The 23,798-nt window shown below is 40.0% G+C and overlaps 1 protein-coding gene across 4 annotated transcripts in view; it reads left to right on the forward strand.

The window, feature by feature from the left end:
* RHOBTB1 (Rho related BTB domain containing 1) overlaps positions 1-23,365 on the forward strand; it is a 49,963-nt gene extending 26,598 nt beyond the window's left edge. For 2 of the 4 annotated variants that reach the window (XM_040071503.2, XM_040071505.2), the window contains 9 exons: positions 2,421-2,622; positions 2,963-3,066; positions 12,290-12,475; positions 14,234-15,201; positions 15,625-15,743; positions 17,628-17,778; positions 19,326-19,414; positions 20,458-20,563; positions 21,072-23,347. In XM_040071503.2, the coding sequence (XP_039927437.1) occupies positions 2,431-2,622; positions 2,963-3,066; positions 12,290-12,475; positions 14,234-15,201; positions 15,625-15,743; positions 17,628-17,778; positions 19,326-19,414; positions 20,458-20,563; positions 21,072-21,241 (2,085 nt within the window). In that variant the 5' untranslated portion in view covers positions 2,421-2,430 and the 3' untranslated portion in view covers positions 21,242-23,347. Of the gene's footprint in view, positions 1-2,420; positions 2,623-2,962; positions 3,067-3,790; positions 3,852-12,289; positions 12,476-14,233; positions 15,202-15,624; positions 15,744-17,627; positions 17,779-19,325; positions 19,415-20,457; positions 20,564-21,071 lie in introns of those variants that run through there. The other 2 variants (XM_040071502.2, XM_058421580.1) reach the window with 2 other exon arrangements.
* The last annotated feature ends 433 nt before the right edge of the window (positions 23,366-23,798 follow it).

A 23,798-nucleotide genomic window follows, 5' to 3' on the forward strand; every position in this document is an offset into this window, starting at 1 on the left:
GTTTAACACCAACCAGACACACTGGCTAGCCACGCTCCGTCATTTTGCTTTCTAGCCTTGTAAGCATTTCCACATTCCATCTGTGATGTCTAGTCCATGCATGAATAAAATATGAAGTAATTTAATACCACATAATATGTCAAGGGGGTTGCTGTTTATTCTCAGACTCAAAAGTTTAAAATCACGTGCTGAAAGCTCTCGGGGTTTTGCTACTCATTTGGGGCCCTGACTGTAAGGCCGTGGTGTATGAACATGCCATATTCTCTATAGTGTGGAGGGAAAAAAAGTATTGTTTTTGCACTTTTATTTCTATCATGACTGTATCGTTCCTGTGGATGCTGAGGAGGAACAAGGAGTTGGCTCTTGGTTCTCTTCTTGTGTTCGGAATCACAGAGAGGGTGCAGAGCCCATGGCCATGGCAGGTATCAGCCTCATGGGAGCTTACATCCAGCAGGCAGCTGGGGCTGGTTCGCAGACAGGGAACTGGAAGCCTCTGGAGTGCTTTCCCTCAAGACTAGCAGCCTCTCAGGATGCAGGTTACAAGCCAGGTGAAGGGATAAGGCTGTCTCTTAACAGCTTTGTGTTCTTAGCAGTCCAAACCCCTGTGCTGACGCAGCAGGTCAGTATCACGAGGCCCTGGGGGTTCACGTGTGCTCCATCCTGTGTGTGTGTGTGTGTGTGTGTGTGTGTGTGTGTGTTCAAAGCCATGTTCTTTGCTCTGCATCTGGCAGATTGCAGATCTCTGCTTGTGCAACCATGCACTCGTGCCAGGATGCAGAGTGTCAGGGCCCACGTTTCAGTCTCCGGCAGGATAACTTCAAAATGTATTCCCACGTGCTGCAACATTTCCAGAAGCATTCAGTGTCTGTGGAAACATCAGTGTGACACAGTTGTGGCAAAAATCACTCTTGCACCTTGCCTGTGTTGTCCCTATCTCCTCCCTCCACACATAAATAAAGATCACAAATGTGCCTTAGTGATTATAGTTATTAGCACATTGTCCATACTCAAAATTTTATCTAAATGGGTACCCGTGAGTTCTAACAAAGACTTTTGTTTCTTGGTGTACATCAGTTTAAATAATGAAAAAGAATACAGTTAAAATCAGTGTTTGACTAGTAGTTACTAAATGTGTTTTCTTATTAAATCAGAACCTAGTGCCTCTGACAGTGAAAAATGGCCACCAAAATAGCTTGAATCTGTTATTTTAAGCAGTCTGACAGCTAATATATAGTCTATATTTAAGTGTGAATGAGATGTGAATATTAAAAAAGGTATTAAAACAAATCATTGGATTTCTTTATCTGTAGTGCTTTCTTCTCAGAAAAAAAGGGCACCATCACTCCAGGTGATGACCTGTGTTTTGTCAATTAAATTGCTGTAGGTTCCTTGCTGAAATAATTATTAGGCAAGCCTTCCTGAAAAGGTTTGTGACTTGCATTTTCCCTTTTCTCCCTTCTTGATTACAATTCCCTGGCAGAGACCAGATTGCTCAGCAGACTGCTAGACATTAGAAAACCAAATTCAGATATATCAAACTACGATCCCACGTATGAAAATGACAGACTGTAGTAAACATGCTTGAGTTGGTTTTAGTTTTTCATATACCCATTTTTTCCAGCTTGCCTTTGTATCCAGGCATTTGTTCAATATATTGCCATAGAAAATTTAAGGAAATAGTTTCAATAATAACTTTCCATGAGGACACTATCTTCAAAAAACTTCTTCTCTTCACATTCCATTTCACATAAAAAAGAATTTCTAGGTATAGGTAAGTCTATTTGCAATTCCTGCTTGGCTCTTTCGTTTCATTTTAGTCCATGATCTGTACAAACTTCCCCTTGGACAATTAACAGTGTGTGATACTTGCAGGATATAATGGGAATTGTGGTTTTGTAGCGAACAGTCTCTGGAGTCGTCTTACAAGTGAGTTTTAATTGTGTGCTAAAGCCATCTGTGTGACTTGCTGTTTGTAATATTGTCTGAACAGCCCTAAATCAAACCCTGAGTGGGCAGGATTGCAGAAGGCAGGTTTATACTGGTATCTTTCAGGTTAAACCCACTGATGGCCAGGCTTTTTTTCCTCCTGGCATAAAAAGTATTAGGAAGAGGTAAGTTTATGCTAGCTGTCTTTGTTTCACCAAGATCTGTCTTCTGCAAACAGGCTTGTGTTTACAGGAACCAAAGTGAAAATAGCATGTGAGCAGCATAAAGCCACTGCAGCCCAAATATGTGTATTTGCATAACCGAGCAGTATTTAAAGGACTGGCTGGCTTACTTTGGGACAGTTGACTGCACACTTTTCCTTAAGAGTTTCTTGTCTCCAGGCATCTCTCAAGAAGTGGCAGTAAAAGGCTCTGATTCTAAACAGCTCTGTTTCCACACAGAAGTAAAAGACAAGTTTAACTGTCTCGTTCCAGTTTTTGATAAATGGACATTGACATGGACTACGAAAGACCCAACGTTGAAACTATCAAGTGCGTGGTGGTTGGAGATAATGCAGTGGGAAAGACTCGTCTGATCTGTGCCAGAGCCTGCAACACAACCTTGACTCAGTATCAGCTGCTGGCAACGCACGTCCCCACCGTCTGGGCCATCGATCAGTACCGTGTCTGCCAGGAGGTAAGGACTGCAGGTGTGCAAAGCGTGCAGCACACCTGTCAGGTGCTGCTACTGCTCACTGGCAAGCCTTACCCTGCCAGCATGCAGCTATGAGCTCACAGGTATTTGATGAGTGACCTCTGCTGCAGCCATGGTCTGATACACCTCTCGTTCTAAAGTAATTTCTCGAGCCTATTTTTAGGGAGAGAAATATTCTGCCTGTTTCATAAGATAAATCATTTGGTAGAAAGTGCAGGTGATAGAACCTTGACCTAGTATGTTTTGGTCCTTTGGATGGGGTGAATTAGAAAAGTAATTGTTTGATGGAGGGAAAGAGAATGTTCTGTGTGTTCTGTTCTAGGTCCTTGAACGCTCAAGAGATGTTGTGGATGAAGTGAGTGTTTCCCTCAGGCTGTGGGATACTTTTGGGGACCACCACAAAGACAGGCGCTTTGCTTACGGAAGGTAAATTGATGCAAGCAAAATTTTAAGAAATACCTGCTTTCAAATTTTATGGTAGAAAGAAATTGAAAATCTGAATTTTGAAAAGCAAGGACTTAACAATCACGAGTATTCATGTTCCTGCCCACTGCAAAGAGGATTATCTGCTGCAAGGATTAAAAAGATATAAATATTTAAAAAGCAGCATAGTTTTACTACGCTACGTTTCCTTAAACAGCCTGCTGAGCTCTGTCAACAACTGTTGTCCTATTTTGAATTTTAAAGAACGGTCTCCAAAATAAGATTGTAGTTTCACAAAATTGCACATGAGCATACTCTACCTGTATAAGCAGTGTTTGATACAATTGCCTAACAAGCAACAAACAAGAAGAGATGTTGGGAAATATCACTCTCACTCAATGAAATATTTATTTTGTTAAAACCTGTGATGTTGAATGGGCAGCTAACCTCTTGAGAGCAGAGCCAGATTCATGAAAGATGAGGCTCTTCCACATTTCCTTAATTAAAGATGAGGTTTTTCTTCTATAAATATAAAATGTCTAATAGTGAACCAATTAACCCTGGAAGTTCTAAAAAATACATATATAATAAATATAGATCTAATTTATCATGATCCAGATTTTCCCAGCATGTATTTTATATGTGTGTACAAACATGTGTGTAAAAGTTCAGCATAGTTTCAACAAGGACTGAAGCCACTGATAGTCTTTCTGGTTTGTTTAATTAGATCTGACCTTGTGGCAGTACAGACAGCACAACAGCTCTATTAGGCAAATACTGAGCTGAAGGTGGGTTTTGGACATATATTTTCATAACTCACATTTGAGAGGTCTCAGTCCTCACACATTTTTTCACCTCGTTGAACTTTTTCATAACCTTTTCATATCTGCTTCAGTCCCTGCAGCTGGTCAGACCTTCACAGACAGACTTTTTTTTTTTTTTTCCCCCAGCTGGGAATGCCCTTTGTAGAGTGTCAGCCCCAGCTTTCTATTGCATGTGGCCAAAATGTACTGTCTTGCTGTTTTTCTTCTCTCTGTGCTGCCTGATGACACAAGTGACTTTGAAGGAGGATGGTCTTTTCTATTCTCTACCCCCTAGAAATGCTGTAGAGGGTTCTGCTGCTTGAATCCACCCATTAAATTTTCAGGCTGCAGAACTCCGTGTGTTTTTACAAACACTCCTTTGTGTACAGCACCGTGTTTGTTGAATTTTCAGTCATGAATTACCTGGAATTTTCTGTCAGGAGCTTAAGTGGCAATACATCTGGGCTGCACAGCCTGTGCCATTTGTAAATAAGCTTTGTGAGAGAAGTTGTGGACTTTCAGGTAAAATTTACCTTAATATTTAAGTGCTACTGGAAGATGTCCATAGATACTGGTTTACCTTTTGGCAGCATGCCGAGGCTGCATTGATAAATTTGGATGTAACTTCATGTGTCCACTCAGTGCTTCGCTTTGATGCGGCCTCCCGATACTCTGCAACAGATAGTGTGTCACTGAGAAGATTACTGGAGATTAGGAGAACAGAATCAGGCATGTTCTGAACCCTGATCCCACGTTTACTGACAGGACGGGAGAGGGAGGAAACAACATACTTAAATTCTAATCCTGCAAACGCCAAGGAGGACGTGAATAACTTGAGATCTCGAGGATTAAGCATATGAACACAGTGATTCATTTGTGATGTTAGCTGAACCGAACTTGTGTAGAATGAGGTTTGCTATATCCTAATTAGCTTTAAAGGGCTGTTCTGGAAGCCTGCTCTCCTGTCAGTGGTTTTTCTGCAAGTCTATTAATGAAGAAAATAACTGGAAACTCTAAAGAAATACTTTATAAATAAAATTTCGGTTTTAAGATGCTGTGATTGTAAGCACTGCTTAGGTACTCGGTTGTTTTAAAAATGTTAATGTTGCATTTAAAGCAGACTGTTTAGTATTTTATCTGAGTTGGCATTTTAAAAAGAGTTTTTCAATGCAGATTGTTCATATTTGTAGGAATTTATTTTAAATCACCTCTGTACATTGAGCTGCAGTCTAATCATCTGTGTCAAATCTTGCCGTACAGCGAAAGGCCTATTTTATGCCAAACTGCTCAAGGTTACACCTGCAAGTGCCCCCTGTTTTGGTTGTCTGAAGGATCATATAATAATGTCATCCTTTGGCTCTTTTAAAAAAATCCTGTGCCTCTGCACCTTATGCAGGGGAAGGCTTACTCCAGCAAACATTCAGCCAAGACCTCTAATTGTCCTGAACCTGGTGTAACAAGAACCAGCAAGTCATTACCTCGCCTGCTGCTCCTTGGAAAAGTTTGCTCCATACAGTTTTAGAAAATGTTACATAAATAGATTATGCTATAGATGACAGGGTGAAGAGTTAATAGGACTTGTGGCACAGATAAATCCTTCTTAACTTTATTTTTCAGAGATAGAAGCATGAAAGGAGAATGAGAAAAGGAATCTGTTTTCCCACTGTTTTTGTGTAACAGAGAGAAATGTTTAAATGCCACTGGGGATGGAGTAGTTAATGTTTCTCCGCCATCCCTTAATGGGAGTATGGAGAGTGAGATCAGCTTGCATTCTGCTCTGTGGTGTTTAGTTTAATAATCACACTCCTCTGGGAGCTTTGGGAAACAGTTCCTGACAGCTTAAGGGAGTGAGGGGGATGTGGCTGCAGAGACTTGTGGAAATATTTGCTGCAGTTTTACAGAACGACATTTTTCCCCCCTCTTAGACTAAAGTGTGTGCTTTAATTTTGGAAATATCCTGTTCAGTTCAGCTTAGGCAGTATGTGATGCCAAACAGCCATTTATTAATAATCTCCCATCGGGTTTCATTTGGTGCAGAAGCTTCCCAAAATGCTGTAAAATGATAATGTCTTGGTTATGATTTAGTGTATTGATTTCCAGCTCCCAGGCACCTCTTTGTTTATTAACAATCTACTCTTGGTGCTATTGTATTCTCTAAGCATGCAGATGAGGTGTGAACTTCATTTAAAGCCCAAGTTGTTATTCTGTAGCAGTTCCTCTGGGAGGCAAGTGTAAAGACAAAACATCTTAATTTACATTTCAGCTTGTCAGGATTCACTATCTTCCATCCTCTTGTCCAATCTGGTTTTGAATGAGTGTCAACATATCATCATGTTGAAACTAATTCTAGAAGCTGGCTTGAAGTTCTTTTCTTGCCTTCCCCCCCCCAGGTAAACATGTTTGGCTAATTTGATAAATAGCCTCTGTATCCTGGACTTTTTTAACATGCAGCTCTAGTATGTGTAAACATGAGCACAAACCTGTAAAGAGTTAATTCAGTCCCAATCAAATACTTATTCTCAATACTGTGAATGGGGGTTGTCAGCTAATTCAGCCAGGATGACTTATTTACTTGCCACTTAAATATGAGCTGTAGACCAAACAAAATCTGTTCATACAGCATGGACATAAAACAGCTTTTTCCACATGACTTATAAATGTGAATGAGTCTTGCTGTTAGACTGCTGACAGAGCCTCTTAAAATATGTTTAGAGTATTTCCTCTGTTGTGAATGGATTTTGTAAGCCTTGTGGGTATTGTATGTATGCAGAGGAACACATGCATTGGACTTCTTCTGTGTGATTACAATTCCCTTCACCAGTTGCTTCAATGTAATTCAATCCCTAAAAATACACCTTCTGAAAGGAGTCCATGAGAACAGGCTTTATAACTGATATCTGAAAACTTCCACCAACCTTTCTGATTTTTTCTCAAGGGACAATGGTGGTGCTCTTTCTGTAAGAACAAAACCAAGGTAGCTTTGATGTAAAATGGTATTTGCATTCATCAGATTCAGGTTAGGGTGAGGTTTGTGGCTTCACAGTTACTTGGTCTGCCTTTGCTTACATCAGTGCCCTCTGTCAGGGAGCAGCTGGTGCCAAAACTGAGACTGGGCCAGCAGCTCCCCTCCTTTCTCAGAGAAGCTCTGAAGTTTCAGAGGTGCCTTGTGGGTGAAAGCTCACACATTCCCTGTGCCCCACAAGCCATTCCTGTCCTGGGCTGGAGGGGATCCTCAGGGATGTCTCTCTAGAGCAGAGGTACTTAGCAGACACAGGACAGTCTCTTGCTTCGCCAGCCGAGGCTCAGCTGGTGGGGAATCCAGCTGCTCTCAGATGTCTCTCAGCTCGGCTGCTTCCTTTTGTTATGTTTCCTGCCGCAAAGAGGTGATAGGCAATATTGTCAAGTCATCTTCAGCTACCCAAATTTGTGAGCCTCCCCTTCTACTTTACAGTTAAGTAAAGTTATTCAGTTTCTTCATCATGGGATCACAAAGAACTGGTAAAAAACATTTTTATAACATATACATATATTTGTTATGATTTTTTTCTCTATTGAGTTTGCCTTAGGCTCAAGAAAGGTTGGGATAAGCAGAGAGGTTCACAGAGAGAGCTTTCTCCAGTAACTTTATTCTGATATGCTGTGTGCATGCACTGTTGTTTTTTTTTTTCTTTAGTTACCAACATGAACATCTGAGGCTTTTTCATTCAGCTGATGGGGAAGTAAATGCTTTATATACTTAGGCAACTGAAATTAATGCAGATCTACTTTCCTCCTCTGCATCCCACCGTGGTTCCATACTGTGAATAGAAAGAGGTTGCTATGGAATTTCTGTTAGGAATCCTCCCTTCTTTAGAAAGGTGTGTGCCAAATGGCTGTTGGTGGACCTGAGGCTCAACTTGATGTATATGTAATTTATCTGTAATAAAAGGACACCTCCAATGCTTTAAGCCTTCTTTAAGGAGTGAAAAAGTATCTGGCAGTTGTTATCTGTGGTATTACATCATTTCACATTTTGCCTTGCTTTCCTAAGTCAGGGGCTGGGTGGAAAGGGGGCATTTGGGCACTACACTGAAAGGCTGCAAGGCAACATCAAAATCTTTTGGAAATAAGTGTTGGAAGCTACTTTCTGTCAAAGTCCTGATCTTAGTAGATTGTTTCTTTGTTAGTAGGTGCAAAGTGGATTTCTTGTGCTGTTTTCCACTCCAAGGGTCCCAAGATCTCAGTCTGGGTTTCCTGAAACATGTCAAACTATGGAAAACACTCTGCACAACCAGTTACGACTGTTTTGAGATGAATGCTTCTCAAAAACTTGCCAGTTAACATTTCTTGATAGTTTAATTTAAATTTTAAAACGAGAAGGAGGCTAGTTTTGGTGATAGCCCAAGGAAAGCAAAGAATATTTCCTCCACAGAGAAAGAGATGCATCTCCTAATGTCCAGTATCCATGTCTTCTCTGACTTCAGAAGCCATCCCCATACTGGATGCAAACCAAAACCTATCATTTTTTCACTTTCTCTGGATTTTTTCCTCCTTGGCTTCAGCAGTACTTTCAAGGAATTATGCTCTTAATGAATTTTGGGATCTAACTTTGAACCTTCCTTCTAATTTTTTTCCTGTTCCATCCTTATATCCCTCTGCTACCTGGAAATATTTTTTTTTTCTTCTAAATATGCTGCTTCAGCTGATGTTTTAACTGAATTTCTTCTTACCTTTTGTAAACTCAGTATGTTTTTCTGACTGGCCATTCGTTCTTGGAGTATTTTTAGGTGATGGTGCCAGGAATAAAGAAATGGTTCATTTCTTCTTTCACTTTTTCTTTTTCTGTGTCTTTGGTGAAAGTCGGTTCTCTGTAAAGAGCAAGCATGCTTATCTGTAAGCTGCCTCCTTACAACAGCCAAAAGTAAGACTGGAATGCCTGCTCTTCCTTGCATTTCTGGTTCCTCCGTTGTTTTGTGAATTTGTCTCTCATTATTTCGTTTTCTGACTGTTGTCTGGAGGCAGCAGTCAGCTGATATGTGTATTTTGGTGTTTGCCCTGGGTTGATCAGACATGTTCCAGAGGGCCCTGTGCCTCCACTTGCTCCAGCATTTTCTTTCATCCTTCTCCACTGATCTCAGGCTTTATGTCTTACTTGTATAAACCCTGACTTGGCATGTGATACCCAGAATATTTCAGTCTTACAGCATCAAGTAACTGTGTCTAGGATTCTGTTTATCATAGAATTCTTATTCCTCTATTAGAAATGCTGATCTCTGCTTCAGGAATACATCCCTGATTCCAAAGAGAGGTTTCCTAAGTCTACAGGCCAAATCTGGCCCAGTGTCATGCTGGGGGACCTTGCAGGCAACAACTGCAAGGTCCTGTTTAGCACTAAGCTGGAATTCTTCATGTGTAAATGTTGAATCAGACTTACATGTGAATTTCCATCACATAGTCACCAACAAAATAAACCAAATTCCAAGACTGTGGAAGCAGTCCTTCAAATTAATTTTTTGTTTGGTTTTCTCTTGTTACATAGTTCCACACAACTTTGCCATGCTTTTTAACATTATTGCTGGTCAGCTATTTGTACCATAAGAGTAGCTCTTACAAGCTTCTGCAAAATCAGATATTTTAATTATTATTATCAAAACAGTGCAGCTTGTATTTGTGAATATATTGCTGCAGAGAGAAAGGACTAATAAGGTTTGCTTCTGTTTTCTTCTTTCTCATTCTCTAGGTAACCAACACAAAAAGTAACTGCACAAAAACAGCAATAAAATAGGCATTTTTTAAAAATCACACCCTTTTACATTCCCTGAGAATATTAAAAAACATTGGTAAATTTTTAGGAAATACTAATGCATTATTTTATTATTATTTTAGTCTGGTTTTTTATCAGCAAATGTCAAGCCAAACTTTATACTGCGGTGTTAGAAAGTCGTAAATGTGCCTTTGACATTAATGGGAATCGTAGGTGCTTTAATTAAAGTTTCCAAAGGACACGTTTCCTCAAATGCTCCCAGTTCTATGTAGATGGTTAATCTTCCTCATACATTTCTGCCTCCAGTTTGTACTGAGTGCAAATTGTGCTTATGACTTGAATGAAAACTTAATTTATTACGATAGGGTGGCTGTATTTTGTGAGCTGGCAGAGCCAGCTGTGGCGCTGGTTCAGCGTCTGAACTCTGCCACTACAGGATGATTTCCCATCCGTCCTGTTTATGGCACAGAACCAATAATTTCTCTCTGCCCACTGCAGAACTCTCAGGAATCTTTGTTGTATGGGGAAGCCTGGGTTTTAACACAGGATAAATAATTTGCAAATCCCATTTTTTTACATCTTTCCTCTGTTATTCTTCTCACGTGGAAGGCAGTAAGGTGAGAATGCCCTGTTAGTGCAGCGCAGTGAGTTTTGGACAAAGAACCCAGCTTTGCTCAGCTCCGTTTTACGGTTGCCCAGCAAAGGTCAGAGGTGAGGAGTTGCTCAAGAGCCACGGTGGCAATAACATGATACTCCCTTGGCAAGGGCTGTGCCACAGGCAGGGCTGTGCAGGAGCCAGCCCTGCCCAGGGACACGGGAGCGCAGGCTGTGGCCAGCCCAGCATGGGGCACCTGGGGCAACTGCTGCGTCCTGCCTCTGAGCACCTGCTGGAGCGGTTTCCTTTTGGTTTTCTGGGAGGTGTGATGTGTGTCTTGTGGCTTGTAGAGCCAGGAGGGTTGGATCCTCGTGACTGCACTTACTGGGCTTTAGGTTTTAATTTCTGAGGGATGCTTCTCTCTAAGATGCTTAGTTGTAGCTAGGAGCAGCCAGGCAGCCAACGCTTGCCACTCCAGCAGACGTGGTGGCCTTGAATTAAACAACAGTTGACCCCATCAGAATACATGTAACACAGAGGGGTTTTTATCTTAGCTGTACATTGATTTATTTCTCTTTCTGGGAGCTGAACAAATGTCTGCTGGGGTTTTGGTTTCACTCTTACCTGACCTTGAATAGAGCAAGTATGAGTTTAAAGCGTGTTTGTCTCAGCTTTACAGCAGACCATTGTTGGCTGCTCAGCCCTTCACTATTTACTAGAGAACTTTCCAGTTTGAAAAGGCCTTGTTCCTAGATATGACAGATGTGTTGCAGTTTATATAAGACAGAAATTTGGAGCAGGAGCATTTCTCTTGCATTAAATTGATGCTCACAGCAGCCTCTGTATTGTGTGCAGCTATCTTTAGAAATAGCTGGATATATCTGTGCCCTCAGTGAAATGTAGAAAGCGGCACTACTGAGGAGGTATTTCATTATTTAAAAGGTGAATGTTAAGATTCACTGCTGCATCTGATGCTCTGTACATGACACAAACTGCAGATACAACGCATTGGTGCTAAATTAAAGAATAATGGAACTGAGATAGAGATGGTATTGCTGAGCTTATCCTGCTGACAATTCTATAGCTATAAGTTGCCTCCTCAAAATGTCCCTTCTCAATATTTCTCAGGAGTTTAAATTCAACTTTTTTTTCTTGTTGTCTATTTTTTTCCTCCCATAGGAGACCCAAGAGCTTGAGAACTGCTTGTTTATAAATAATGAAATTGCCCCTAGTTAAGTATGCCTCAAGACAAGTATTCAATCATTTCTCTACCTTTGGGTGCCAGCTCTGACAAGAATTAGGCGGCGGTTCAGTGGATGAGCTGTCAACCTTAATCTTTGTACTGAGAATTTATATAGCAAGTATATTTAGTGAAGTAGTTTCTGCACTCTTAGAAACCTTTAAAAGCCTGCAAATATTGTCATGCTTACTGTAATTTGAGCCACTGTCCTGTTCTACAGTTTACTGACCTTATTTTCACTGTAATGTTTATTTTTGCTGATACTGCAGAAGTGGTCATTCTGCAGTAGTTTGCCCTTCTAACAGGTTATTTATTAAAGACATTGGAGAATTGCTGTGCAAAGCACATTGTGAAGGCAGCCACCTCAGTACTTCAAACAGTGCAGTAAAGCTATTTCTCCGTGAAAAGTTCCGAGGCGATCTGTGTCTGCCTGCATGGCTGAAATTTTACACAGCTCCTCTCCAATTCCTAAGCACCAATGAACTGCAATTTAGGTGTCCAGTCAGCAGAATCGTTTCTGGAGAAACGGCAGCCTGTGAGTAACCGTTGTGTAAAAGTAGAGAATGGAAAGCCCTACCTCTCTTCTTAGTGCTCCGCTCACACGTGCTGGGATTGTCTCGGCGTGGAGGGGCAGTGCTTCCTAGGTATGTGGCTTTGTGCTCCCATGCTTTTGTGGTGAAATGTGAAGCTTCTCTCAAACCTCTGCACGAACAACATGTATTCTGACATCCGGGTTGTCAGCACGTTTGTCCAAGAGCAGAGTGCACTACTAGTGAAAACAGGTGAAACTGCAGCAAAAGTCATTTGTGGGGTTTTCATCAGGTATTTTCTTGTTACCTTTCCAGGTCCGATGTTGTTGTTCTGTGCTTTTCAATTGCTAATCCTAATTCCCTGAATCATGTGAAAACAATGTGGTATCAAGAAATCAAGCACTTCTGTCCTCGCACACCTGTCATTCTGGTGGGCTGCCAGCTGGATCTTCGCTATGCAGATCTCGAGGCTGTTAACAGAGCCAGACGGCCTTTGGCAAGGTAAAGCTTAAACAAAAATAAGAATTTAAAAAAAGAATCACCTTGGTAATCAGGGACAACACTTGCAAAGGAGAGCCTAGTTTTCTTTCTTTTTTTTTTTTGTACAATGAGAATATATTTATTTTTTTTTTAATTCTGTTGTCTGAGTTGGTTAGTTCTTTAACACACAGTTATTAAGTTCCCCACAAAATTTTTGCACATTGGATATCTAAATGTGTCTGGGTGGCAGAACACTACAGTAAGACGGAAATGGGCATGATTATTGAATGTTTTCTTATGTATCTTTCTCCATGAAAATCTGTATCATGTCCTGCCCTCTCACTATTGTCAGGTACTCTTTTAAACTGGCAGATTCTACTCGAATTTTCGTAATTCTCTATTTATTTATATATTTATTTATTTATTTTGGTAAATGTAATCCTAGCTCATAGCAGAAAATGTAGTGGTTGCAAATTAGACTTCTAAAATTTCTGAGATTAAAACAGTTTGAGGTCTGTTCTAGAGAGGCTTTGTTTCTCCCAGATACAAAATACAACCATTCACATATTTGGCCACAACAATCCCACAATAACTGGCTTGCTTCTAATTTATTCCTTTTATGGGAATGTCAATGAGACCAGATTCCCAGAAATAATATCCATGATTGTGTAATTAATGACTGTATTGTAACAAATTTCCATAAAGAGATTGAATTAATATTTTATGGGCTCTTAGAAAACTCTGCGTTGCATTGCAGTCAAACTCTTGACTAGGCAATATGATTTTTATAGGTCTCTTTGTGTATTAGACATTTCTTTGTTGTGAGGGTGGGGTGGGCGTTTTGGTTGACTCTTTAAAAGGAAATGGTCTTTTTTCACAGCTCTTCTTCTGCCCTAATCCTCCTCCCTGATTTCGGCATTAGTAAGTTTGAGTCAGGACTCTGCGTGTCTGGCACAGACTTCTGCCACCTGAACTGGTTATTTATTAGCTGGCACTCGGCAAGCTGTTGTCTGGGGCGTGTTCTGTCTGTGCCAGCTCGTGTCTGCCCAATGTGGTGGGCTCAAAGAACACACTCTCTTGGGTTGTGTCTTCTGGAGAGATGATTTTTTTTTTTTGCTGGGAAAATGGATCCTAGCCCAGACTTTTTACTGGTTTGTTTACCCTGCATCATGTACTAGAGCTGCTCTGGAAATTCATGAGTTCCCACATCATACTTGTACAGCCAAAACAAGCTTATCTCTTGCAGCCTGTGTTGAGTTATTCTTTTGTTGTAGGTTACTCTGATTTTCTTTAAAAAGCATGAGCTTACGAAATATTTCCATTTCATATTTAGCTGTATTTCTGGCATTTTTTATGTCATGAGAATGTCCATTTCTGTTTAAATGATGGGATTGAAGAAAGGTTCTGACAGAATATCTTAGTAGTAAGGAGTGGTGGGAGGTTTTTTAAATAATGAAAGTTCTTGAGTATTCTGTCAAATTTTTCTACTGTAAATTTCACTATAAGTGAGGGGCAGCTCCATTTTGTGTAAATGATTTCTACATATATTTGGTAACATTGCAAAGACACCAGCAAACTTGAATGAAATTACAAGTATGCGCTACTCTAAAACTCTGTGGAGTCATGAGTGTAAATTTCCAAAGGGCTTTGTGCCCTTAGTTTTATATTATGTTTCATTTGAATGATGGTTATCTCAGATTTAGTGCTGAAAATTTGGTAAAATTCCATGCTTTCTAGCATAACTTTGTGTGACAAGGTTCCTTTTTTGTTTAACCCTAGGCCAATAAAAAGGGGAGACATTTTGCCACCAGAGAGAGGCAGAGAGGTTGCCAAGGAACTTGGGATACCCTACTATGAAACCAGTGTATTTGACCAGTTTGGGATTAAAGATGTGTTTGACAATGCAATTAGAGCTGCCCTGATCTCCAGAAGACACCTGCAGTTCTGGAAATCTCATTTGAAGAAGGTCCAAAAACCTTTGCTTCAGGCTCCATTCCTACCTCCAAAAGCCCCTCCTCCGGTTATCAAAATTCCCGAGTGTCCCATGCCGAGCATGAATGAAGCTGGATATTTATTGGACAGCCCGCTGTGTGCAGATGTCATGTTTGTACTTCAGGAGCAGGACTGCATTTTTGCTCACAAGATTTACCTAGCTACCTCCTCTTCAAAGTTTTATGACCTTTTCTTAATGGAATGTGAGGAAAGTCCATCCTTGGATGAAACGCAGTGTAACAAAGAGAATACAAATAAGGACGTTCTAACAAGTCACCTCGAGACAAACAGTGACAGTGATGAGGCATCCTTGAAATCTCCTGACGTTAAAATTCCCCCACCAGAGAGTAGTGAGTGTTTAAACACGCTACAACCTGAATCTGGTGAAACAAACTCTGCAGCAAGGTCTCTGTCGTCCTGGGGTAAGGGGTTTGTTAGTGTGCATAAGGAAATGCAAGTGAATCCCGTCTCAAAGCGGACATGTCCTGTAACTGTGGTAAAAATGGATTCGTCTGTGCAGGCCGCACCTTTTAAAACTGTTTTGCAGTTTTTATACACAGGCCAACTGGATGAAAACGAAAAAGACCTCACCAGACTGGCTCAGATTGCTGAAATCTTGGAGGTATTTGACTTGCGAATGATGGTGGAGAATATTATGAATAAAGAAGCCTTCATGAATCAAGAGATTACTAAAGCATTTCATGTCAGAAAAGCTAATCGCATAAAAGAGTGCCTTTGCAAAGGGACATTTTCTGGTAAGTAAATACATGCTTAAGCAGAAAGAGAATTCTTTTTTTTCTCATCCATGTTACTGTCACTTCATAGACTTCAAATAATGTGACAGCTTATGGTGTTCTGAGAGGAGGGATGACCCCAAAATGATAGCGTTACTATGCCAAATGTTCCAACCTGGGATTCTGGAGTTTCATTTCTCAAAACCTACTCACAGCTTTTAAATAAGCGACCCAATTCTCAAAAATGTTGAACATCCAATATCCCCATTTACACACGAGGATTTTCATTAATTATGTAAAATACAAGAGTTATTTTTGAGGTGGAGGTCATGGGAAGCGAAGGAAGTCCTTGGTTAGGAGCATGCAAGTGAAGCACATTCTTGAGACAAGGTCACACCTTAAACACAGACTTGTAGCACTCCTGTGCCTTTGTTCCCATGGCAGATGTGACATTCAAACTGGACGATGGAAGCATCAAGGCCCACAAGCCACTGCTGATCTGCAGCTGTGAGTGGATGTCTGCTATGTTTGGAGGATCATTTATTGAAAGCTCCAACAGTGAGGTATTTGTCTATTTTTGCCTCTTTTGTTTATGATGTCTGATGGATTTTAGGATGATGGAAGCATCATCTATTTGAAAGGTTGCAACAATCCCTAGAATCGCGGATTTTTTCTTCCTTTCAAACTTGTGATGCTTTTCTTCTTAAGGCATTAAATAAGGTTGCCCAGGAAGATAACATACTTTCTCCAATGCACGAGTCTTCTTCCAGCACTGGAGTGTGTGTTTAAGCCCAAACTCCTGTAAATTATTAAATACAGGGAAGGAAATTAGGTATGAATTTGTGAATTTCTTTAAGATAATTTTTTTAGATTTTGTGAAAATATATTTATATAATCCAAATCTCTATAAATAATACTAGGGGCAGGGACATTGATAAAGAAATTGAAGATAAAAAAGGATTAAAGAACATACAAGTGTCAAACTAGAAAAGTGAGCTGTTTTCACACTAGAGGCTGAACTAACATTAGAAGTTCTACTAACTTTAGTAGAAACTCAGCATAGATTCTGTAATGCATCATCTTGTCCTCTGGAGTAAAGCAGGTATGTAGTGTAGTTTAAAAGATCACAATGCTTTGAATAAGATTTTGCAGAAGAAGCCTTGTATTTTCATGTGCCTTCATGGTCTGTTTTTCAAATTCCAAACACTCTGCTAATATTTTTTCTTGTGCCATACCCAGGTTTTTTGGTTTGGGTTTTGTTTGTTTGTTTGTGGGTTTTTCTTGTTTTTCTTGTTCCTTTCCATACAATTATGCTCATAAGAAATGTTCAAGTGTTTTGTTTTTAATATTCTGGTAGCTATTTTCCTACTTAGATTTTTGTGGCTTCTTCTAACAGAGCTGTAAACATAATTACTTTCCCAGAGGCATTCTCAACAAGTGGTTCAATAAAAATACATGGTTTGACTCTAGTACACAGCATTTGGCAATGCAGAATATGCAGTTATTTTCTACCAGCCTGTTTTTAATTATTAGCTTCACAGTCTTAGCTCATCTTTCCAATTTAAAATATTTAACTTCCATTTTGTAGAGTCTAAAGCATTCAGTAATGCTTTTGGAAGTTTTAAAATATAGGTGGATATGAACTGAATGGTTTAGAAATAATAAAAACCATCTGTTTTTACGTATTACCTTTTCTGTTTTTGGGGCAAATTTTATAAACTCATTCATTAAATTTACAGTTCTCTGCATTAACAAAAATGTATCAATAATGAATGACTTTCACAGCTAGCTGCTCTCACTTGGAGAACTGAACTGCTTCCCAGAGTGGCTGATGTGCATGAAAGGTTTATGCTTTAGCATGAGAAATTAGACAGTTTTTGTCCTAGTCTTGGTACCTTCATTCCGTGCTGGTTGCACTCATTACATGTGTGTTTCCTCATTTCTTCAGCTCTCAGTTCCTTCTCCACCTTGTTTACCTGGATAATTTGATTGTTTACCAGAAGACTGAGAGGGGTGCTTTTACTGTTATCCTTTGTTTTCTGTTATTCTCAGAATCCACAGAGTATCCCTTGCCAGGAGCAGATAGATTGAATTCCTCAAGGGGTCCACCACGGGAGGTTTGGCATGGGAAGTGCTCAGTGCCTGTTATGTGTAGCTGTCAATTTGCAGGCTAGAGAGCATTGAATAGATTCACTGCTTGATGTGGATCCAGTTCCAGCTTGGATATAACCTGGCAAAGGATCTGGTTCTGGAGCACGCTTACCTGTTGCCTGTTGGCAGTGTCTTGAACTTGAATGGGAAATTCCTGCTTTGAAAAATGTTTTCCTTGCATTTCTGAAATACCTTGAAGAAGAAAAAGAGTCAAACAAAATGAGAGCAGTGAAATATAGCTGCTATATGAAAATCCCTTAATAATTAGAAATTATTTTCTTAAATATCTCTTCCAGGTAGCTCTGCCCAACATAAACAAGACCTCCATGCAAGCAGTTTTAGATTATTTGTATACCAAGCAACTGTCCTCCACTCAGGAACTGGACACCCTTGAGTTAATTGCATTGGCAAATAGGTTTTGCCTTCCTCACCTGATTGCTCTAGCAGGTAACAATCTGTGGCCTTGTCCAATGCAGTATCTTCTGCAACAGCTGAAATGTGCTTTAATGGGTTTTGGAACACACAAGATTTTCTCAAGTGTCAAAGAATTTTTTTATTTTTTTTTTTCCTGAGAGGGGTATTGTAATGCAAATTGATATTTTCACACAGAGAAATGTATTTGCCTTTCTCTTGCCTTTTTTAGTTTTGTGCTAATCCAGCTCAGAACACTGAATTTTTCTGTGCTTTAAAAACAGAAAGACTAAACCTTCTCTTTAGCATTGAGGATAATGTCTGGATTGTAATACCCATTCTGTTGTTAATTTACCTAAAACCAGGAAGGACTCTGGGTTTTCCATTAAGTAATGAATGAAGTCCTCCACTTTATATTTCTGTTCAAAGAGAAGAGCTGAGCCAGTTCAAAACCTACCTAGATGATCATGTTTTTAGAAATGCTGTCTAGGTCCCTTTTCACTAGATGGAAATCGGATATTTTGGGATATCTGTGGGGATTCTACCCTCATTTCAGGAAGAAAACATTTTCAATCCCATATTTAAAGAAAAATTACAGGTTTGAATACCACTAAAGTTTTAAAAATAAATCCATAGACTACGCAGAGCTCCGCGGTTGTCTGGGTTGTGTTGTTGTGTTTAGTTTGTTTCTCTCCGTGTCAGTAATTTGGCATTGTTCTGAAGACACAACCAAGACCAAAACTCATAGAAAGCTGAAACAAAGCTACACCTACCTACAGGACTACATTTAGGCAAAATTTAATCACATACCAAACCCTGGCTCGCCTTCAGCTGTGCATCAGGGCTGTCTCTTGTCTTTGGCTCTGACAGACCAAATCTTTATTCCAGGTTTCATTTGCATATTTTAGCTGAAATGTTGGGTATTTTTAAAGGTAATTGCAGTGTAAACATACATACGGTATTAAGAATATTTCATTCCATTTAATTCTTGGTGAAATAATTTTGAGTCCAAAGGTTACTGCCAACAATTGAACCCAGCAGAATCAAACCAACTGCCAATGTTTCCCAAAAAACCACTCAGACTTTTAAGATTCTAGGAAAGGATTAAGGAGAATCTTGAACTGAAGTGACTGTTGTGGGGGGCTGGTTCATCTGAACCCCTAGGAACAGCTGATCTGAAAACCTAAAGAGGGCCTGAAGTGACCTTTTCTCTATTAATGCCCTGTGTATGCTCATTAATAAATAATTCAGTGGCAAGTGCACTGTTGATTAAAAACTCTGTATGACTGAAAGGAGACAGCTGATCCATATTCTAATTTAAATTGAATATTGTATGCCAGAGAGAGACTAGTGGCTGCTGAACTTTGTCTGTCTATAAGTGGTTATGAACCACATCTTCAGCCACAGCTCTAAAGGTCAGAATTTGAGTTCCCCTAAACCTCTGTGTGAATGTGGCCCCTGCCTAGCGCTGGTTAACACCAGGAGCAGGGAGAACATGCTGCCTGGCTTCTTTGTTACCAGTGGCTGGTGTGACCTTGCAATGTGCCTGTTTCCACTGAAAGTGATGTTTTCTGCCCTTACAGAGCAGCATGCAGTGCAAGAGCTGACAAAGGCCTCCATGAGCGGCATTGCAATAGATGGAGAAGTCCTCTCCTATCTGGAGCTGGCACAGGTCAGTGTACACAGCCTGCTGAAGATATTCTGGTCAGCTGCAGGACTTGCTTTTAGCTCCCTGCTGGTTCTGAGCATTGCTTCTAAGTGGCTCAAAGTCTGCAGTTCTGAGAATGACTGATGACACAACTTAGTTTTATCTTCTATTTTAAAGAAGGTTTTTTCATTAGTTCAAAGGTAAAAGACCCCTTTAAGTAACCTCAGAGGAGTTGTCTTTTATATACATATTTTAGTTTGTCTTGATTGTGGAACTTCCAAGCTCTGTGTTCTCACGACCATGGTGTACTACCACAAAAAAGCAATGTAATGGAGCTGTTCAGCTTTGTAATGGTGATTGATTCTTGCATTCCTTTCAGTTCAGTTTTTGGAGATATATTTAGACCTGTACTGCAAAGACAACATTTCTTGAATACTTAAACTGGCTACCTAAAGTCAATCATCTGATAATTCAGAGTATGTGCAAATCTTCTTTACATTCATGCATTTCAGTATTTCTTGAGTCCTGGAAATAATTAAGAGAGCTCCCAGCTCACAGTTAAACTGCACACCTGTTTCCCAAAATGCAACAGGCTCCCAGCTGCAGTGGAACAAGCTAAAATATTGTTTAAATTTTATTATTCTTGATTTCACACTAACAAAGAGTTACACTAAAACACGGGCCACCATGCAAGATTTCCTGCAGCTGTGTTCGAGACCCTATATGCAATACCTGTAATCCTGTGGCAAAGCCAGAACACAACCCCTCCCAAGAGAAAGCAGCTCGCTTCACTTCATTTTTATCTTAAGAAGGGCAATTTTTCTTTTATATCCTTCTCCTGGTTGGAGACAGAAGCAGTATCTCTAACCGCTGTTAGAGCCTCCTCTGTGGTCAGCACCTAGCTCGTGTTTATAACCCGAGATCGGAGCAGGCAGTCAGAATGAACGCCTGGGACAGTACAGCCAGGTACCAGCTGCTGGGACCATTCTAGCTTTAGCTGTTAAATAGGGGCTGCAAATGAATGATAACCCCAGGAAATGGAATAAGCTCTTTGTTTTTCTTCACAGTTTCACAATGCTAACCAGCTGGCAGCTTGGTGCTTGCACTACATCTGCACCAATTACAACAGCGTTTGCTCCAAGTTCCGCAAGGAAATCAAAGCGAAATCTTCAGGTATGGGCAACTTCCCCAGCAGTTTTCATCAGGTCTCCCCTTCTTTCTCCCCACCCAGCAGATTAAACATGAAGACAAAGATGAACTCATGTAGCTAAGCCACGAGACCAAACCTCTGTGCTATCTTGAACAGCGTTCATAAATTCTTATCTGCAGAGAAAGGTCATAAACATTAGCCTGATTGCTGGGCAAGCACCATGTTCTTTATCTAATTCAGTGCTGATAAAAGGAACAGAGCTCTCTCCAGGCTCTGCAATGAAAAATACACTCTGTAAAGGCCTTGCTCTTCTATAGTTTCTGGTGAACTTAATGCCTCTTGTGTGTAACCACTTTCAAAGTCTTTTCACACTTAAGGCATTTGAGGAAACTGGGTGAATCCTTGATAGGCAAGCCAGCATAGTGAAGGGATAAATGCTAAGTGGCATAGCTTTTTGCAAGACTTTTCTGGGATTTGTATATCTTACTGGCACCTTTGGGGATTTTTTTTAAATTGTTTCTTTTTAATCAGATAATCAAGAATATTTTGAGAGGCATCGGTGGCCGCCTGTGTGGTATTTAAAGGAAGAAGACCACTACCAGCGAGTTAAAAAGGAGAGAGAAAAGGAAGATGTTGCACTGAACAAGCATCATTCAAAGCGGAAGTGGTGCTTCTGGAACTCCTCTGCTGTAGTTGCCTGAACAAAGCAAAGAAGTGGAAATCCAGAAATTAGTCTTATTGCTAGAAATAAGATATAGTTCAGGTTTTCAGGAAACTGCGTTCCACGTGTGCATTTATTACTGCTAGGGTCAAAAGCACAAGCTCACTGAGAATGAGCCTGGAACAGCTCCTTGAAGTCATATGTATATTTTTGACTGGTAAGCAGATAAATGTCAACCATTATTACATTACTTTTTATACAAAAGAAAAACCCAAATCCAGCATTGTTTCAATCTCCAGTTGGGAAATATTTTTATACTGCCTGGTGTATTTTGTTCAGATAAAATTCTGGATACCGTTTTATTTTACAGACCACAAAATAACCATGTAGCAGCTTTGTAATTAGATTTTAACTATTTTTACTATGCGAGTACAGTGAAATAGACAATCTTCAGTCATAAGAGACTGCTTTTAGAGTATCTCATAAAAAGTCATCTTAGGAAAAAAATCTAGTTGTCTACTATAGGTTGTCTTTTTCAAACTAAGTACTGTGCACTGGTAATATAATTAGATGGTTATTTCCCCTTCCTAAAGCAAAGGGTTAGAATAAGATCCAATAACTGCAAGATATAGAGTGCTTGATCTTTGCTCAGCTGAATAATAGACAGCATAATTACCTGTTCAACTGCAGGCAAATGTATTTCTAATATTTGCCATGTAAGTACAAATAATTATGACAATGTGGGCCACGTGAAATCTAGTGATTCTAAGTAGTCAGAGGTTTTATATGTCTAGATCAAAGAGGATATTTCTAAAATCACTTAGAAGGGCTTATTAATTTATATCCTTATACAAGTATGGATCTGAATGCAAAAAAGCAGTTACACTGCTTGCATTTGAATTACTGCATGGCAGTTACCTTGTTCTGCAGGATCTTCACCATGCAGCCGTTCCTCATGCTGAATTCCTTTTTGCTTCAGTGCAAGCAAATGAAAGGGCTGCACAAACAAGTAGATGTTATCTAGTGCTCCAGCATTTTTTAAGTGAGGAAGGGTCTTCACACACAAGATTACTTCGGTTTGACTCCGATTCTTTTATAGCTCTTCCCAGGTAGAAGTGAGAGGTTTAGGTTATTTTTAAGCAGGTGATATATTTCCTGTGGAAGCAGGTGTTCCCAGAATGCTGGGGGCAGGCTGATGGCAGAAGTGCAGGAATTCTGCACGAGTCGTGCAAGACAAGAAAAAGCTTCCAGTGTTTCCAAATAGCCTGTGTGTTCATGACTTTTTATCAACCATTACTCTAAAGCTGCAGTGTTACACTAGATTACGTAAGGATGAGAGCATTTTTTAAAAGACCAAAACTAAAATACATAGACTGTAGAACACACACACGCAGTCCTGTGCAGTGTCTCAGGCACAACTCTGTAACCAAGGTAGTATTGTGTTTTAGGTTTGTTAATACTGTCCTGTGCTGGCAGCTCAGCACAGCAATGTGAAAAGCTGTTTGTTTGTTTGTTTGTCTGTGTTTTTTTCTCTGTATCCAAAGGCAAGGCAGTACAGTCACCCCCCAGCACTGTAGGTCAGGAAAGGCTTTGGCCTGAAAGCCATAAACACCTCGACATATTTGCATTCTGCAAGGACTCATGCTCAGCTGAGGCTACCACAGCTGGGTGCTAGGAGCCACCCAGCACAGGAGGAGAGGCTGCTCTGGAAACCTTTATGAGGAGAGCAAGTGAGAGATTCCTACCCCTCTGAAATTCATCACCACGGGGTGATAAAGAAGGGCTATAAATGATGGTTGCAAATATGTCTCCTTAATTCTTAGTCAGTGACAGCATGGACAAGAACATGGAATGAGAGAAGATGTGTCAAGACTGAGATAAATAGCTGTTGTCATAAAACGTTAACCAGTCACATTTTAAGTAAGTATTGCTACTAGGTTTTACACAACCAAAGCTACTGTATGATTGTAATCTTGCCAAACTGTAATGGATATATAAATGAACCTGAGGTATATGCAATAATATCCAGTTATTCTAGTTATCAGCTACTATAACCAAGTGGCTGGTTCATTTGGTTAATGCTGTCTATGGCCTTTAATCTTGGTGGCTATTTTGTGTTTTTTATTTTGGAAAAAAAAAGTCAATAAAACTGTTTAGTTACAAATTGTCTCCTAACTCTGAAGAAACTTCCTTAATTTTGCCTTGCATCCTTCCCTTTTTAGTGCTGCTTGTAAGCACTCAGTTGTGCTATCATTCATTGACTTTTACTGAACTTTTGCATATTTGCATTGCACATTAGGATTTCTGGTCGGGAATGTCACAAGGAAATCCTACAGAGTTTGCGTATACTATTGGAAGGTTGATGCTTGTCACTTTCTGTTAAACTGCACAGCAAAAGAAAAACAAACCTCTTGCCACTTTTCCCCCATGGTTTCTAATATTTAATTAGCATGATATTACCCAAGGGACATGAAACTAATTGGTCATGACAAGCACAGGGTGGAAAAATGAAGGTAAACAGCTGGATGTCTGTAAGGTTTTCAGTGTGCTCTAAAATCTGTACAAACACTGATTTCCCTGCTTTCTCACTGCCTTAG

The sequence above is a fragment of the Hirundo rustica genome, chromosome 8, assembly GCF_015227805.2.
Source record: "Hirundo rustica isolate bHirRus1 chromosome 8, bHirRus1.pri.v3, whole genome shotgun sequence".
In the NCBI taxonomy this organism is placed as follows: Eukaryota; Metazoa; Chordata; class Aves; order Passeriformes; family Hirundinidae; genus Hirundo; species Hirundo rustica.